The 20,293-nt window shown below is 32.6% G+C and overlaps 1 protein-coding gene across 1 annotated transcript in view; it reads left to right on the top strand.

Annotated features, from left to right (window-relative positions):
- The first annotated feature begins 4,414 nt into the window (after positions 1 to 4,414).
- LOC144855469 (calcium/calmodulin-dependent protein kinase type 1D-like) overlaps positions 4,415 to 20,293 on the top strand; it is a 45,678-nt gene continuing 29,799 nt past the window's right edge. The window contains exons 1-3 of the mRNA XM_078713345.1: positions 4,415 to 4,653; positions 13,251 to 13,382; positions 14,183 to 14,257. Coding sequence (XP_078569471.1) covers positions 4,586 to 4,653; positions 13,251 to 13,382; positions 14,183 to 14,257 — 275 coding nt within the window. The 5' untranslated portion in view covers positions 4,415 to 4,585. The remainder of the gene's footprint in view (positions 4,654 to 13,250; positions 13,383 to 14,182; positions 14,258 to 20,293) is intronic.

Here is a 20,293-nt window from a genome sequence, read left to right as displayed (position 1 = left end):
TCTGGAAAACATGATGGAGCTAGAGATTGTCTGAAATTAAAAGAGTACACATTAATCAATTATTTATACCAGTAGTAGATCAATGGCAGATACAGACAAATAAAATGTATAAAACTATAAATTAGTAATAAATATATATATACTGCTATTACAGTAATTACTACTGTATGCATCATGGGAAATAGATTTTTCTTTGACGGATGGTGGGGCGAGGAGGAGGGTGGGGATGGTTATACAGATAAAGGGGGGCTGGTTTCGATCAAAATTTAGATCTGCTTTAAAAGAATGAGTCAGAGAGTGTCAGGTCGGAAACTTTTCACCTATTTATACATAAACAATATTAAATAGTAGATTTTATTACATTTAACAGCGCGGAATTAAGAAGGGAAGTTATATGACTAGAAGCATCACCTTACAATAGGTGAGTATAATCTCCAGCTAAGAATGTCTCTAAAGCAAGCCAACCAAGTGGTAATGTTCCCTTGGTCCTCCTGGTCTAAGCTAATAAGGCATTAACAGAAGGCCTATAATAGCCTAAGTCCGGGCCTAAGTCACTCAAGTTTCTGGTGGTGGTAACCTTGTAGTAGAGGCTTAAATTACTTTAAACAAGACTTACTGTTCCACAATGTTATAATGAATACACAAGCATTTATTGAACACTAAAAAAGGTCTCCGTCATAATAATAATATATTATACGTTAATCAGTTTTACACCAGCAAGAGCTAAACTGTCGCCCTGTTGTCTCTCTGTCCAGGAAATAAAGAATGAATAAACAAAAAGTTCAAGAAGTTCTCATGGTCCTTAAAATAGATGGCGCTGTCACAAAATATAATTAAATCAGATATGTAACCAATAGTAATTGTTTTTTCTTTATTCTCTTAGTTAATACATAATAATAGGACACATGTTCTGTTAAATAGAGATTTACATTTTGTAGATATAGTCATAATAAAGTACTAAAGTGTGTTATCAACATGGGGACATTTTAACATTTGATTTTTAAAATACAAAATATATACAAAAATTAGAACCGATATTTAATATAGATTTTAAATAGACATCGACTATATGAAGTCGTTATACTGGAACGCAAGTTTAACATTAGCCTATGTAAAATTAGGCCCTAAAATTACGCTCATATTTAAATTGTATACAGTCAATATTTCAAATCTACAATTATGCTAAATATTCAAAGGGCAATGGTAAAAATATTTAGTTATGCTATACGGTATCTTATGAGTAACTTCCATTTATGAATGAAACCCGTTATAATGTCTATAGGCCTTATACTGCAATATGCCGTGCCGTGCCGTAATTTATACAGGTTGGGACAAGCCTATTAATATTGACAAATGTTTACAATTTCAAATGGTCTCTGTATTTACATGTATTGAAAGTAAAATTTAATGTACCGTAACATATTATTTCTGGATTTCGGCATACATGATATTTGTACTTGAAGAAACTTTCGAAGTATTGCTTTTCGAAATGGTCACTAGATCAGCATATAATGCATTCTTTGTTTTTATATTTTCCTTTAGTTCAAACTGATTTGATGATATTTCCTCATAATGTTTCGTTGCAGGCAACGTAGATATATTTCCACTGGTAGGCTTACAAAGAACGTGGTAAATAGGCTCGACATACTTCACGTTATGTTGATGCACAATTTTTGGTCGCTCCGCGTCTTTCGTATACGCGCTTTCAGACATTTTATATTTTACAACGTACGTAAAAAGTGTAGTTAAAAGTAAACAAATTAATAAAACACAAACGAGAATTAAGATTATAGTGTTTTTTGGATGTCTGTTGATGCTTGTTGACGGACCGTCTTGCGGAATGTACGTAGACACTGCATCGGTGCTGTTCAGAGTTTGTCCGAAAGTATCTGTTACCGTGACTGTAACTGTGGAGACCGTCTGCTCGACTGACATTGTTGTCAATGTTGTAAGAAGTGGAGTAGGCCTATCCACCGTTGGATGACGGATGACGTGATCAATTGGTATTGTGTAAAGCAGACTAGTTTCTTCCTGGCCATACCTATCAGAAACTTTACAAATCGCCACACCCCTTACGTCACTGGAATCAATGTTCTTAATAATCAGTGTTTCAGAATGGACATCCTCTACTTGGTTCCTGATAACACTTGACAATAGCCATGTATACGAGAATGGTGGCGAACCAGTGACCTGACATCTTAAATGGATGTCAGAGCCACCAAATGGAGGTATCTGGACAATAGTAGATATAGGTACTGGAGGTGGTGCCACACTTAAAGGCCCAACGACACACTTCCGACCTGCAGAGTTAACGGAGCTTGAACTATGGCATACGAATGAGGAATCATCCATGTCCAGAGTGACATTGAATTGATGAGTTAGCACAACATCTTGCTCACCACTTGATTTGATTGGTTCACCAATTGGATTATTCGAACTTAACCATTGTAGAGTAAGTGGTGGTTCCATAGCTGGTGAGACACAAGTTAATTTAATAGAGTCACCAATGTTGACAAAGGGTGGTTGAAGCAAACAGGATGGTATTGGAATCGTGTTTGCAGATATTTCTAACGAACCAGCAGACGATTGGTAACTAGTAGTCGACCCAGCATTCCCTGAGAAATAACGCAGACTACATCTGAACCCACCCTCGTCTTGATCACTGACATCAGATATGATCAACTTACTAGATAACGTGATTGATGCATCTGACGACTCTTTAGATGTATTCACTGCGTATCTTGTGTCTGTCAGATAGGTATCACTGCCACTGGCAATCAAGAGGTTGCCTTCTCCAGTCTCCCATGTAATCCACGTTTTGTAACCAGACTCTGGAGATGTTAGTCGAAGAACACAAGAGAAAGATACTGTTTCACCTTCGGTTACTTCTTTAAATTCTGGCATTTCAACGAACGAAATGTTAGCAGAACAATCCAATGGCATTAACAATATAAACATCAGTACTGCTCCAACTCCTCCAGTTGACGACATAATGACTGTATTTATTATCGGAGTGATATTATATATTGAATGTTCTGGTTTTAGGCCTGAGTTACAAAATACTGCTTAAGTCTTACAATGCAGTTTAGTTTTATACCAAATAATTTTAAAAATACAAACAAAATACAATTGACGTTTGTTACTACAAGTGACACACAGCTACAACTTCCGATGAAGTCATCCAAAATAAAAATATTATTGTATCTTGGTATAGGTTCGGGTAAGTATCGTGGCAGAAAGAAATTACTTTCGATAATCAATTATCATTGGCGATTGACCTTCTACGACTTAAGACAAAAAGTACTCACAAAGGAGATAGAAAATCGAGGCAACGATCATAATTTGCAAAGATATGAGCCCACTTTGGGGTGGTGGTTATGCAGTAATCAAATAGCCTTGAACACCAATTTCAGGCGGTAATATAAAACGTTTGGTTTATGAAAACCGTATATTAATTTTATTCAGGGTCAGATATGTTTCGTAAGATTTCTTTTTTAAATCACGTTCATGAAAAAAATGCTGTATGTCCGAAATGGGTTTGGTTATTAGGGAAACTATATTAATTTTATTCAGGGTCAGATATGTTTGGTAAGATTTTGTAATAATCACGTTCATATAAAACATAAATGTCGATCTGCATGTCCGATATGGATATGATTTTATATTGTAAGATGGCAGACGGAAGCCATCACTATCAGTGATTAAAGAAATTTTGTTCAGTTTGAATTTAATTTATTGTATCATCGTTTTGAGTTCGTAGGCTCCTCCACTCCAAATGAAATGAAAATCTTGGTAGTAGTTACTGGGTAAAAAAATGACTCAACTAGATAGGTTACCTTTTTGTTATACATTATTAGACGTGGTTTCGATTTTAATACCGTCGCGTGCGGAAGTACATTGTGTTTTGATATTAGTAATCTGATGTTTTTCTTTCACAATAAATGTTATAAAAATACGTTTGTCCCTAAAGTTATTTTTTTTTCTACTACCAATCACAATTTCTTTCAACTAATAATATTTAGCATGGATGCCTTTAGTATACGCCTACATATGATTGCAAGTTTGTGCCAATTTCTCAATGGTTTCAACATTTTTATATATTATTATTATGATAATTTAAGCATCTAATAGAAAAATGAATTCTTTGCACCCAAAATATGGGTAGGGATGTCTATCCTATTCAACAACACAACGTTGGTAATTCATGATATGGTGCCTATTTGGAATATTTCAAAAACTTTTAAATGTGTTAATTGTTACATATTTTGGTGTTTCTATTCATTTTGTACCGTTTTTATTTTTTTGCGAAATAAAAGTAATACATCGCATTCTAGTGCTACTTGGAACCACAAGTGCGCCCTCTAAGTAGTTGCTTAATTATGACGTCATTTGTAAGTCTTGTTTTTTTATTTTCCAAAATTCTACACACCATCTCTGACAGGAAGTTCCCGAGATCAGGTGTTAGCTAAGTCCGGGTACGAAAATTCACAGCCCAGCAGTAGTGACGCTTGTGGGGGTTAGGAAAGAGGCTTAGCTCTGTTATCATTTTGGATAGTAAAATTGTAGTAATCTAACATAACTAATCATGCCGATCTTTCAGAAAAGGAAGGAGAAAATAACCGAGAAATACGAACTGAAGCATGTCCTTGGAACGTAAGTATGATGCTTTGTAGTGTTGTGTGTTGCTGAGGTGAGAACATCACACTGGGTAGCCTGTTGTCTGCTTTTGTTAAGAAAGACAGACGTTTGTGTTGGGCTAGCAATCGGGCTAAAAAGGTACTCATAGTAGGCCTATTCAGTTGTAGACCTACTATAAAATGTATATATTCCTATGTATTATGTAATGTTGGTATTCACCTTATTTGTAGATATAAGTGTGTGGTACCAGTACAATATTTTATTGAAGGTAATGATTATGAATCAATGTTGTCTTTTGCAATAATAATGTTTATATTCTCAATAATGATTTACAAATTTAAATGATTCTATTCTAGAAATAGATTTATTAACCAGAAATAGACTTATTAACCAGAAATAGACTTATTAACCAGAAATAACAATGATTGTAACACCATCGTCAGCCAGGATTTTCCATAAAAATAAAAATAAAACTCAAACATAAAGGAAAAAATATATATATTCTTGTTAAGCGTCAACCTCTGAATAAATTTCAAAGGAGGGAGGGCGAGTTTTTTTCTTAATGTATATCTTCATTAGGTCAACGACATTGGTTCATGCTACCATTCTGAAACATGAACAAATTAATCACTACAAAAAAACAAAAAAAAAACATTTAATGCACTAACATTATTCCTGTACACTTGTGATATCTATAAAGTGCTATAAAAGTACTTGTAATCTTGATATGATTATAAAAATAGTAATATGCCTAATGTACAGATAGTATAGGTTGATGCATTTCAAACAGATGTCTGTATACATTTCAACACATCTGCTTGTCTGTATTTATTTAATAGATATTGTGATATATCAAAAAGCTATTACCTAGGTCAGTTGAACTTTACCTGGGATATTTTCTAGAATGTGCAAAGATAGCTAAAAAGACCCCAAATTAATTATATGGTGACTAGGAAGAAGACCCAAATATTTTTGTTGTGAGGAGTGAAAAATACATTTTTTTTCATTCTACCTGTATTTAGATTTTGTTGTGATATATTTCCACCTTCTGTTGCTAAGCTCATATTTGTCATATGTGGCAGAAGCTCCTGGAGACTAAGGCTGAGCCTTGTGTGGAGCCTCTGAGTGAAATATTGAATAAAAAAAAAACCATTTTTGTTGGTGATTTAAAATGCAAAGTTGATGGTACCAAGTCTCCAATAATACCTGTATTTAGCTCCAAGATTAAAATATTCAAAATTATCTATCAGGATTATGATTATATTAGAATTATTGTCATTAATATTTTGATTAATATTATTATTACAGTATAAAACTAATTAAGCATTAGCTTATCATGGACCAGTGATTTCTTACAAATATCATGGAGCTAATTGAACCTAGACAGGATAAAGTACTCTACCTGAAAAGTGTGCTAATTAAAACCTTTCACGTACCAGGATGTGACAGAGATGTGTTTATTATCTTTACTGATTGCTATTAATTGATGTTATTACATAGCATAGGTTAGAATATGCATGATTGTCTAGTAGTTGTCTATCAGTCAGAGAGAGTCCTGTGATAAGGCAAGGACGAGACACTTTGATGCTGGCTAATTAGAGTGGTTACCAGGTTATCGGCTAAAGTCAAAGGCAGGTTTTTTAGCAAAATTGGACGTTCTTTCAATGCTCTAAGGTTATTAGAATGCAACAATATAATAGTGGAAACAAATTGTCTGTGATTGCAATTATTTAAGATATATGACTTTAAAATGTGAACCGATTTAAAGTAAGTTGGAGTGGGATGTGAAAATTGCTTTAAAAAAGCACATAATTCATAGGGATATGTGCCCATACTCTCCCATTTGACAGTTAAAATAAAAAAAGATGAACTACTATTTGATACCTCCTTTTGAAAGACTATTAATAATAAATGTTAGTGCTCTCCTGTTTAAATTTAAATCATAGAAACATTAATATAGATAATTGAGCATATAATTTATAAATAAAATTGTAGTGATGACATCATCATGTCCATATATGAGATCAAATTTTTGGTCACATAAAGTTTGATAGTGTAATAAGAATTTTGAATAATACTGAGAGTGGGTATCAAGTTTATCTACTTTTTTGCCTTGTCTAATCCCTATACTCAGACACATTGTAATTTATGGAAACGTAAATCATTTTAAAAGTGTTAAGAAAGTTCAAAATACATATTAATGATGACAGTTTTTATTTGTTCATGTCAATCAATGCTAAAGGTAAAGTGTATAATTTAGTAACACGTAGCCAACAGCTAAACTACAATAACGTGATCTACTCCAGCTACATTTAATGTTACTTAATGTTATTTTGGAGTGATGTAAATTGATTTTAAAAAAGGCTTGTTGTTTTCATGTTCTTGGCTAGACTAACACAGAGGTTAAAGATACAAAATCAAGATATCTTGACAGTACTATTCAGTAGGGCTGACAGGTCTTGACAGTATGTTGGAGGTTATACCATAAAGAGCCCTACACCATCAAACTATATGTGACAAAATGTGATGTGCCCGTATATGTACACGATGACATCATATCACTACCACATTTGGGGATACTACTACCATATTTTGATACATCACAATTTTGTAGACAGAGCTTTATAAGGAGTATGGGTGATAAGATGGAGGGTTATAAAGTGGCCTATTACTATTACCTTATCTTTAAACAGTAGTTGAGCGTTCTACTGTACTTTAGTTAAAAGCAATGCTTGTGGATGTTTTTTATGTTTTATTTCACAATATTGATGAAACCCTGAAGTATCTATCCTCCTTTGTTGCTTTAACTCACATCTAAGAACCCTAATAAATGCAACTTGCATTAGAGGTATTCAAATAACAATAGAATTCACAATTACTAAAAACTCTAATACTGTTAAAGTACCCTTAGTATTTTATGATATATTTTGCTATTAACATTTTTCTATTGTATTTCAAACATGCATTACTGAAATGTAACTAAAAACGTTTATTAAAGTAGGTAATAATGATTAATAGTATCTATGTACAATTTAAGTACTAGCTGGAATTCTAGCTTTACTAGAATACCTGTATAGGTTACTTTTAGGCCATATTTTATATCCATATTTATTACTATTTTATATTGTACATTACTTATTTAAGAAGGAATACTTCTATATATTTAATGACTCGTTAAATGCATTCATACTGTACAGTATAAGCCCAATATCTAAGTGGTATTTTAATTTTAGTTTAATGCTAGCAAAATGAGCGCTTGTTTTGTAATTCCAAGGTCCGAGGTTCAATCCCGACCTACTGTAGTGCTAGGGTTGCAAATCACAGCTGTTTCTAAATTTCCATTCTACTCAGTAAGCCTCAAATGAGACTTAGTTTATCCAGTGGTATAGTTATCCAGTTGTACTGTATAGTTTATCCATTGTGTAATGGTAGAGTTAGCCTTCTGTTGGATGTGTATAAAATATTTATAATATACTTCTTCATTTTCTTTTTAAAATTAAAGATTATATTTGAACCAGGATTTAATTGAAGTGGAGGAAGACATGCAATATTTCATGCTTTCAAAATTCAACCCTGATTATTTCCAAAAGAACTTCATCAATTTAAAGAATGGCACGAAATCTACTAATAATCATTTAATAATATTCGCATTATTACTGAATGATTTGACGCTATCTTGCTAATTGCATCAATCTAGCTTGAGTAGGCTGTTTGGTACGTGTTCGTGCCCAGACTGTGGTTTATTTGTAAGGCACAATTGTCTGCCAGGCTCCACTCAGATAATTATTCCCTTATGAATGTTCCATTTCATTATCTTTCCTAATAATGATATTACTAGTTGGCACTGGTTTCAATGAACTGAATATAATTATCATTTTCTTATGTACAGTATGGTTGCTGTATAAAGCTTTGTCTACACTATCATTGACAAAAAAGTGGTAAATATGGTAATGATATAGCCAAATATGGTAGTGGTATGACACATTTTTGTGTCACATAAAGTTTGATAGTGTAGACAGAGCTTCTGTACTACTGTATAAGGTACAGTATAGATAAAGACAGTGTACAGTATACTATAGGAAATATTAAATAATGTTAAACAATACATATTTATCTATAGTGTAAAATAAAAAACTACTACCTGTACATAATTTAAATTATTATATGCTCACAAGTATGTAAATGCACTTCTATTGAAATTGCCTTCAAACCATTAAGTGTGCTTGTGCTTTTGTATTCAGACCGTTGATAGATGAAAATAAGTAACTAGCTGACAATAATGCGTAGTAATTGAAGGATGGCGTTATTTATTGAACAGACCCTGGCTCATCAGGAAAACACAAATGTTTACAAAGTTGATAGGCAAACTATAGTAATGAAGAAGCCTATATTTATTTTGTAGACTTTCATTCATATGGAGACCATATATACTGGATAACTCCATGCGAGAATACTGTACCAATTCTTTAAAAAAAAATGTTAATAAGGGATAGAAAACATTACCCTCTATACAGTCATACAGTATGGTAAACAAAATTTCTACTTATAACTTCTTTAATTGGTATAAATTTGTCAAACATGACATTCAGGAATAGATTGATTAATGAATAAAAACAATATGCTGACTTTCACAATGATAAAACAAATATTTACTTGGTTAAATGGAATATTAATTATTGGATTTTTAGCAAGAATCAATTGTGTAAACAGGTTTAATATCAGGTTTGCAAGCGGTCGTTTACGTCTTAAATGCCAATTCCGTTTAATAATTTGATCAAATGTAAATATCCACCTACATTTATTTTTATATTCATATATATTTATTTAAGCATTCATAATAATTAACTGATTTTTTTTTCATTTCCTCCAATTGCTATTTTCTAATTTTGCTATACTATTTCTTGAAGACTGACATTTTAAGAGTGGAGCTTGGTGGCTTGCCTACTTGTCCCAGGCTCCTGGGTTCAAATCATATCACACACCATATAGTAGTTTTGTTATGTAAATGTATGTATTTGTAAAACAAAGATCAAGATTTTGTTTATATCTTATCTTGTAACTTATGATTGTTCTGTGGAAAGTGTTGTCATCTGTGAGAAGAATAATAAATGAAATCATTTGACAGTGAAAATCACCTTTGGCAATATGATAAAATTGGAGATCATGGTAGTGCCTGCATATCATACAAAATAGATGTCGGTTTGAACTTTTTTTCCTTGACATATTCATCTTTGCAGTTGTTGAAATCATTTGATGAACCATTTCATAATGTCACTTACGTCTTCGCCATTAATGCCTACAAGGAGGAAAACAGAGTTCGAGTCACGGTTCAGTCAATTTTATTCACAGATTTTCTCACATTATATCTACTTATTATATTTTGATGCCTTGTAGATATTCATATTTAATGAATAATTATTACAAAGTCTTTGATGTCATTCTTGAATACCGTAAACATACCATGAGCGTGTCAAAGAAAAATATGAATGTGCAAACATTACAATAAATCAATAACACTGAAAATGGAATTAAAACGCTTCTTAGTGTTCTGCTGAGGTCGCTTGAGTTGTATTGGCTGAGCTCACACGCTAACCGCGCTACTCTGATCCCATGAGAGCAATGGAGAGGCCATAATTGACTCGCTATCGCTTACAGTATCAAATTACCTTCCGCTAGCTTATCACTTTTCTTACAAATTTAGAAAGAACTTCTCCATAAAATATGTAGACTAAATATTCATGAATGTGAAAAACAAAATGAAAATTACATATTATTAGCAGTAATAATAAAAATAATAATAGATTAAAAAATCTGCCATTTAATTATATAAATAATATTACAATGATTAAATATATGCACATTTTAATCTTCTTGCATATTACTCAAAATGAAGTAAATTTTCTTTCTGGTGTGTTTGTTTCTTGGGTTGGGTTATATTATAATGAGTATGGATGGTCACAAACTTCAGGGACCTTTCCATGATTGAACTTACGCATATTTTTAGAAGGAAACTGCCGTGAAATCTAACCGCGAAAAGTGCATGTGTAGATACTTTATTTGTCACTCTCAAACGCAAAAAGTAAAGGTAGACTGTCCCAAAGTTTTGCGCTTCAAAGTGAAACATTAAATGGACTAAATGAAGTACGAAATCGTGGTATAATTAAATTAAAGTTGTTTTCAAGCCTTGTACTTTTCATATGCATTGATATAATATTAATAGATTGGGTTCGTTTCATGTTTATCTTATTTCCACTCCAATTTTAAAAGGTTCTTTAGTAGCATTTAATGATAATGTCATTTGCATAGCCTTGTTTAAGTATCAAAATGAAAATTTGCAATCTTTTGATCAGGATGTACATGTATACTTTAAAAAAAAGTTTAAATATTGATGATTCCAAAGTTTGCGTTTGTTCTTTTTATTGATGTGTAATCCCTAAGTCAGCATATGTTATAAAGTCACTATATATACACATACCCATTGATCTTGGTAAATCAATACGTACCTCGATTGACTGCATTGTTGTCCTTTAATCAAGAAGTATAAACAATGGCTCCACACAATGTGATGGTATGTCCTCTGTTCAGGATGATTTGCATGGATGTACTGGTGGTGGTACTGCTGGATATTTGGTCAAGTAAACTTTGTGACCATGTCACTTCCCAAAGACTACACCATATTAGCTAGCTTACTCTATAGGCTATATCGTGCCTAGCTTACCTGGATAAACCAACAATATCCCTCTCTCTTCAATCTGCTACTGTAGCATTTGATTGGGATGATAGGTATGGAATGCCAAGGTATAAAATCATGAATTCGATTTTCAGAGCACATACAATCTGAAATATACTGTAGTAGGATATGTTTGAAGTGATAATTCTGTTTATTGAACAATTATTGTAGCATTTGCACCCTATATTGATGATTGGTATTTAAAAACATGAATTCCATTTTATACATAGGGTCTGACATCATACTGTATGTACAGTATATGGTTACAGTCCATCTCTCTGTTTAAAGCCTGTTTAGCATAAAAACCAGCATTATAGTATAGTATAATATCCATGAAAAGTATTCATGATCGATACAGCATGACTATGAAATAACATCTCAATAACTATGCATAATAATTCATATTCTAGCTGCAGGCAAGGGTTCCGTTTTTAATATGCTGTTCGGCAATCTAAGACATCGAAGGGTTGTTTTGAGAAATAATTGAAAATAAACGAGAATTGCAGACGTAATAATATATGTAGAGCATTTTGCATGTATTCGCTTCTTTGAAAGGTTTTAGGCGATTATATTTATATTCATTACTTTTTTACAGAAAAATATGTAGAATTTGATAAATAACTTTGTCAAAATGTTATATTATATAAGTTGATAATTACTGTATTTCATTACAAAAGTAATTCCATTTCATACAATTTTCTTTTTTTTTCTTTTAATGAATTAATATTTTTATAAATTGGTTTTCACTTGCAATATTCCTCATATGTTAAAAATAGTGTAAAGCAAACTAATTTGCAAGAAATTCAGTAAATTTGAACGAAAACTGTTATTTTATTCAATTTGGTTTGTTCGGAGCCTTCATTGTGGTAAACAAAGTTATTTTCATTTGTGCATAATCCTATAGTATATTAGGATTATTATTAAAACAGTATAATGTTACTTTGTGTTAACATTCATTTATTTTTAGTGATGACATTTGTAAAGTATTTTCTTAGAAATTAGACAGGACATTAAATCTTAAAGCATTTAGCATACTGACCTACTTGTGTGTTAATGTCTGTAGATCTCTTGTATTAGTTGGCCATTATCCTTTGTTGTATGTATAAATATAATTTATGCAATGAAATTTCTTTCAATTTTTGAAGCATTGTATAGGAATAATTTAAAATTATGATTTAATTAATTGTGATATATTCATTCTTTAATAATTAATTCTGTTTTATCCATACTCTGGAAGCACTGTGTTGTGTGTGCACACACCATTATATTAAATCTACATCCCAAGATAATAGAAAATTCAGATTTTTAGAAAGTTAAATCAAGATGACTTTTGTTTGTATTGAATATTCTGGGCCGTATTTTAATGATCATCGGATGATTAATACTTTAATTAATTCTGTAATATTATTTAAAATAATTAGATGGTTACTTCGTACACCATGCAATTAAATTTGTAGACAGATCGTTTAAAGAACTGCTCAGATACAAAATATCAATATTATACCTTTTTTTAAATTACCAGTACACTGACCATTGTCTCGCATGGTATCTGCCAACTACAGTATGCCTGTCATATATAGTAACATTACCAACATGTCCCAAAGCTCTGGAGATCAAAGGGTTTACCTGTGGCTGCGACACGATCAGTTCCACACGCCGCGGAGAATGTGTACATAGTACAGTACTGCTGGTATTTGTCGCAGGCAGACGTAAGATCAAAGGACTGTTATGAGTTCCTATCTTGGCAAGGGGAGCTCAGTGTCCTGTTGTTAGATTGCCTTGCATGTACTAAATAGAGGTATCTCTAAAACACATTGGTATTAAGATGCAGTAGTATATCAATGATAAAAATAATTTTTTTCGTTATTTATTTCTTTTTTAGTGGTGCCTTCAGTGAAGTTGTTTTAGCTGTTGATAAGGTTACCGGAGAAATGGTTGCAGTGAAATGCATCGACAAAAAAGGAATAAAAGGAAAAGAAGATGCCTTACTTAATGAAGTAGAAATATTAAAAAAGTATGTGTATATTTAACATTCAGTCTGTTTCATGTCCACTACAGTACATGGACGAACTAACATTGGCCTATCTTTCTTAAGAGGACACATTAAGGCACTAAACTGCCACCCCCATCACCAAGTGGTAGCAACCCAATGATAATATTTTTTTTCATTAATATACAATATTGTAATAGCAGTACAAAATGTTCGACAAGTAATTAATCTTTGTCAACTTGCTACTAAAATATACATGTATTGCTACTTACTATCGATGTATTAAGCATGTTATTATTGTTATTCAGTGTAGTTGATATGGTAATACAAGTTACAGTATATACAATGTAATAGCTATAATGATAATGCCTACGCCTACGACGGTTTAATATACCTTTTACTAAGTTATTGTTACGATCCATTAACCTGTCAGAAAATGTGCATAATATAGCATTAATGATTTTAGTGTGTTGTTGTTGACCAATTTTCTGTGATGGTACTTTGTCGACAAAATAATCAATAATTATGGAGATAACCACACCCCATTGGGAATGAATTTTCTACTTAAAAATACAAAATCAAATAGTTATATTGTTGACTTAACCTGGTGTGAGGTCTACCTAAAATGTGTATCTGTATGCAATAAAAAAGCTCGGTCTACACTATCAAACTGTATGTGACAAAAAAATGGGATGTGCCCATATATGGACAAGATGACATCATATCAATACCATATTTGGGCACATCACATAGTTTGACAGTGTAGACAGAGCAGGTAAAAATGATGGTTTAACATTGCATATTGTTTGTGTTTGTTATTCTAGAATCACACATCCTCATATTGTACAGCTGAAGGAACTGTTTGAAAGCAAGAGTAGTGTTTACCTTGTCATTCAACTGTAAGTTTTTTATTCAATGTTTAATTTAATTAGTCATGTTGTTGCCTGGTGGTTCATGATAAGCAATACATTGTAATGTAACCATAACCATTTGTTTGGTAGTCATTCTATATCTCCCACCCATCCCATGTTCAACATTTCCTCTTATCTCCAAAATGTCGTCTCATTTTACCCTCCCCATCATCACTCTCCCTCATATTTCCCCCATTCCTCGTATCTTCCCATCCCTAGTATCTACCCCAGCCCTCATCTCCAACACGGCCCATACAGTATCTCAAACATTTCCTTTAATTTCCAAAATATCCTCCCTGTCCATCATCGCTCCCAACATCCCTCTCCCTCAAATTTCTCCCACCCATATATATATATCCCAACCCATCATATGTCTCCAGCCAACACACCTCCTACATTTCCTCCACTTCCCTATATCCAACAGAGTTCATTTACTCAAGTACAGTACAGTCTCAGGTTTTCTGTAGAAACTGAATATAATAGTTTTATGTAGTTTATTGTTCCAAATACTACAGTAGTACTGTAGTGTCGCCAAAATCTGTGTTGCCTATTCACATTTCAATGTAAATAACATCATTAAATATTTTATGATATTTTTCCTGGTTTTGCACACAGCATAAGTCTATTTTATGCTTTGCAATAACAGTAGGTAAAAGAGAGAGACAACATCAAAATGTACAAGTCTATTTCATGCCTAGCTTACCTGAATAAACCAAAAAATGAAATTGGTTGATGCTGGATGCGCCTTATGTTAAAGCTATCCTCTAAAGAAAAAATATTAATCATAAAAACTATGAAATATTGTCAGTCTTGTCAATAAATTAATGATTTCTTTTATTCTTCTGAAAATTTCTTTTTTCAAAATAGGTTATTTTTCTCGAACCATACGACTTCTTTTTCAATCAGGGCTTCTTTTCAAGATGACCTTTTCTTCCAGTTGTCCTTTTAAGCTTGATTCTCACTAGGACGTAACGCAAAGACATAGATTTTGACCAATGGCAAGCGACAGTCTGAATAATACATCATTTGTGATATGTCAATTTACTTGCATTGCACTTTAACATACCTCTTTAACATACCTCTTTTATATGAACTTCTCAAACAAAATCCTGGTCAAAATAGATCTATTTTTTTTATGTTAATACAAGATTGTTACCTACTGTACAGTGGGATTGTTACCCTTTATTTTGTATTTCACTACAGTGTTACTATATCAGTGCTAAGCTCTTTACAGCAGCAGCTGTCCACGTGTGTCATAACTAGCAGTTGCAATTAAACTACAACCGTACATAATTACCATAATTAGAAACGTTAATTATAACAAGACTATATTAATCATTAATTATAATGGATCTTTAATGCTTTCTCTTCTGTATTAAAAATGGGAGTATGATTAAAAATTGATTATTTCTTATAATATATGTACTTAATAAATTGTGTAAATATAATAGATTTTTAACGTTTCAATGAATGAAAGACCGTTACAAAGCTTCATCCCCACCCCTGTTTAATGGTGAAATAAAAAGGTCATCTTCAGGGTTAATTTTCTAACTGACCTCCCATGTTCCCTCTCCTTCTACCCTTTCTAATATATCTTAGTTCTGTTTCTACAATCACTTAGCATTTAGTAGCAGTTTGCAGATTTGTCATCTCTCATCTTTCTGTCTAACACCAATGTCAATTGAGTCTATTGAACCAACATACATATACCTGGGACTTTCACCTGTTATGCAAATTATGTCATACAGGTATTACTGTAGTGATGTTTAACTTCACTGAGAATATTTGTTACAAATGCTGTAGATAATGTATGTTTTGCTTGCCATACAATTGACATACTTGAGTGGTTAAAGGTCACAGTTTCATTATTAAAAGATTGTGATCAGAATTCAGGTCATCAATGTTGTGACATCATCAATAGATTGGACAGGGTCAGTGTCTGAGTGATATTGATTATTGATGACAATGATTTACTAGCCCACCAGTGACAATTGATGATTGGCTATCCCACCAGTGACAATTGATTATTGGCTAGCTCACCAGTGACAATTGATGATTTACTAGCCCACCAGTGACAATTGATGATTGGCTATCCCACCAGTGACAATTGATGATTGTCTAGCCCACCAGTGACAATTGATGATTGGCTAGCCCACTAGGGACAATTGATGATTTGCTAGCACCAAGAGGTTGTATGCCATACTATTCCGTAAGGTTTATCGCAAATAGCTTGATTTCGCGAGGAACATCATTGCACAATGCATGATGGGAAGGGGTTAGGATCAAACGTCACAGCGCGTACATACAACAGCATGTCACATACGTATGCGTCATGACGTTTCGTCCTAAACCCGCGCACGCTATTTGCGATAAAGCTTATTGATTCAGGAATATAAAAAGTCAATATAAAATATTGTCTAGGCACTGATCAGTTTTCATATTGAGCCTGCTAACACATTATATTTACTAATTATGAGATGTACCAGATGCTTGGCAAATACTAAAACGAGACTAGACATAACAGCTTGTCTTTTAGCCTGTCACGATATCACACATTATACAGTAGAAACAATTGCCTCACTACCAATTGTTGTAAATCAAATCAATATTGTAAGGTGACTTTAATACTGATTGCTAAAATTATGATAATGATGAAAGGAGTGCAAAATGCAGTCATGTTCACTAATTCAATCTTTCAGCATCATTTCGTATATGGGCGATCATCTATGAAACATAACTTGTTCGGCCATGGGTAATTAATTCAGCCATGATTACATAATTACATAAAAGAAAGCAATGTAATTTGCAAAAATTGGTAATGCTGATTACATCAAAATTGTTGTTGTATGCATAATTGTGAGATAATGTGTTGAAACCTTTTTTCAGATACCCGATGATTATCATGGTAAATAGAATAGTATATAGGACCATGTCAAAATGATTCTACTTCAGTTACTGCAGTATCTACATTTTGTTTACTCTTTAACCTGTTTATGCCATATTTATAGTAAGCTGAATAATCATACACACTTTTTATTAGAGTATTTGCCTCATAAACTTCCTCATTGAAACAAAATAAAATAATACAAGAATAAGAAACCGTAATACAATACAAAAACAAGAAGAGTAAATAAGAGAAAGGAATGCCATCATTGGGGTCATGATTAGAAGTAAAAATGGAGATAATGATGCCATATTTGGTCATACCATTACCATATTTGAGCACATCACACTAGTTTGATAGTGTAGACAGAGCTTAAAAGCTAGTGGAGTTAGTATAGATACTGACATGCCTGTTGTAGAATAGGAATAAAGGGGATGGTTCGTCAATCCAAGGTTTTCCCATTTAGGGGAAGGGGTGTTGGAAGATGTTTATGGAACCGAGACCATATTGCACTATTTATTGTATGTTTAATTTTACATTCATGGTTGTGAAAACGTAAGCAAACAATAGACTTACCATCCTTACAGTGAAGGTGTAGTAGGTCTATTTGTGTCAAGAAGGAAGGAAACACAGACTTCCTTATACCATATATGGTTTATGGCTATACTTTTTCTGTGGAAGGTTTGTCTAGTGTGCTTAGCCTAAAAATCTTAAGTTTGTTGAGTTTAATTTTGCTAAGTAAGTTTTCAAAATATTAATAACCTAAGCAAATAATTTGACTTGTTTTTTAAAATGACAAGAACCTCTAGGTAAAAGAATTTAATTAATTTTTTGTACATAATTTATTTATGGATGGAGTAGGAGGACAGGAACGGCATTTATGCTTGAAGCCCCGCCCACCTTCACCAATCGCCATGACATTTATGCACAAACAACTTCATAACTTTAATTATATTTGATAGAAATATATCAACTTTCACTTGGAGCAGTTTTAATTGTAATATATTTAATCCATCTTCTCTTAAACTTAAATCGATTCATTATAGATTTTTTGTAAGATTCAGAGGTGAAGTGCAAAATGACTTTTGTATCGCAAGATGTAAATCATTCAAATCATTAGCACTAATTAGGTGAAGTCGTCAACAGATTTGTCAAGTCGATAAAATAAGGGGTTACATTTATCTCTGTTGACAGTAGTGGAGCAGTCTTGAGAGGCTATCGCAGGAATTGGACATGTTGAAGCCTTTGATTTACTGCACCATGTTAAGAGTGTCTGTCAATGTTGGAAATGTACCAATTTGTATTCCAGAATTAAGTAGCTAGACAACTATAGTACTATTGACTTATAGTAGCAAAAGACTCAAGGGTGGAAAAAAAATATCTCCTTGTAAATGTAAGGTTGACAACATTTGCTGTATGTGAATCTTCATACACAAATATAAGAACATAATTTCAGTACTTAGGTAAGAAGGCAAGTGTCATTTCAAAAATCCTGTTTGCTAGCCTCAGGGTTTTTATTAAAGAATTATGGTAAAATGTTATCAATTCTCTTGGATAGTGGTTCAGGAGGAGGTTAGCCGCAGTGGTTTTTATCTTTACCGAGACCATGGTAAGTTTTACTGGGCAGGCAGTGGTTGGTAAATGTAACCATTGCCACAGTTCGGATTGGACTTTCCTTGGTCACTTTAGTGGCGACTTGGTTAATTTGACCAAATTAAGTCCAGTGCGATCAAGGCTTTAGTGTTCTCAATGTACTTAGTATAAAGTACAAAATTATGTCAGTAGGGCAAATATCTGACCAATCACTCAACTCCCTTGTGCAAAGCTACTCCACAATAGTTAAATATAATAAGTAGATGCTGTTTTTGAATTGAATTTGTAATAACAAAATTGTAATACAGTAATAGTACTGTAGTGTATTACTGTATTTCCCTTTATGAAACCAGCCAGCTTTCATACAATAAGTATTGAATAGAGAGACCCCAACCTGTTCTTTTATTCTCCATTCAAAATGTATCAATAACTAGCGCTAGTTGCTATTCTTGTAATGCAGAGTGAATGGCAGTTCTGAAATATTATACAGTAGTATTAAAGTTCTTATTATATTATGGCATTGTGGCAAGAAGAAAGGTTTATTTTAGGGTTTAGTTCAGTCAAAAATTGCTAAATACTATTTCATTCTGATATGTTACAAGCACAAGGAACAACAAACAAAGTATTATCTTGACATTTGTATAAATAATAATACAAATTATATTGTTATTCCAAAATACTAAAAGACAAACAAAATTGTTTGTTGTAAGAAACAATGTTCAAACTAAGATAAGATAAGATTAGATAAATCTTTATTGTCATGAACACAACAAGGCGAGCATGAAATTGGTTTTCCTTGATGCTTAAAAACACATACAATATATAAAACATTAAAAATATCAATACAATACATTAAAACTATATACAGTAGTAAACAAGTAAACAAACTATCTTTGAAATGTTGTGTTGGAAACATGAATAGAGTTGTGGACAAATGATTTCCTACATCGAGTGGTATTGCACATTAAAGGACGAATTCTACCTGATTTATTAACAACATATTTATCATTCAATGGGTGTGAGTTATCTTCCATTATTTTCTTAACTTGGCTAATAACATCGCGCCTGTAAACTGCGTCGATAACATTGACATTCTTTCCTATTATTTTACTAGTAGTTTTCATAGTACGGTCAAGTTTCTTTTTATCATTAGCACTCAGACTATTGTACCAAACAACACAGTTGAAAGTTACAACACTAAGAATAACACTCTGGTGAAACATAAAAAGTACATCATTATTCACTTTGAAAGAGTTCAGCTTTCTGAGAAGGTACAGCCGTTGATTAGATTTTTTAACAATATTTACAGTATTTGCATTCCAATTTAATTCACAATCTACCTTTTTCCTAAATATTTATGTTCTTTTACAGTTTCTATCTTTTGGTCGTTTAATACAATATTATCAATAACACTTTTCTTCTTTCTGAAATAAAAAATTAATTCTTTGGTCTTATCCGCGTTTAATATAAGAACATTTTTCTGACACCACTGCTACCTCTACTTAGAAGGAAAGAACATTGCATGCCATTTAATATGTAACATTACT

This window comes from Antedon bifida, chromosome 11, assembly GCF_963402885.1.
Source record: "Antedon bifida chromosome 11, ecAntBifi1.1, whole genome shotgun sequence".
Classification (NCBI taxonomy): domain Eukaryota; kingdom Metazoa; phylum Echinodermata; class Crinoidea; order Comatulida; family Antedonidae; genus Antedon; species Antedon bifida.
The sequence above is the reverse complement of the archived record's forward strand: the minus strand, read 5'-3'. Positions and strand labels throughout refer to the sequence as shown.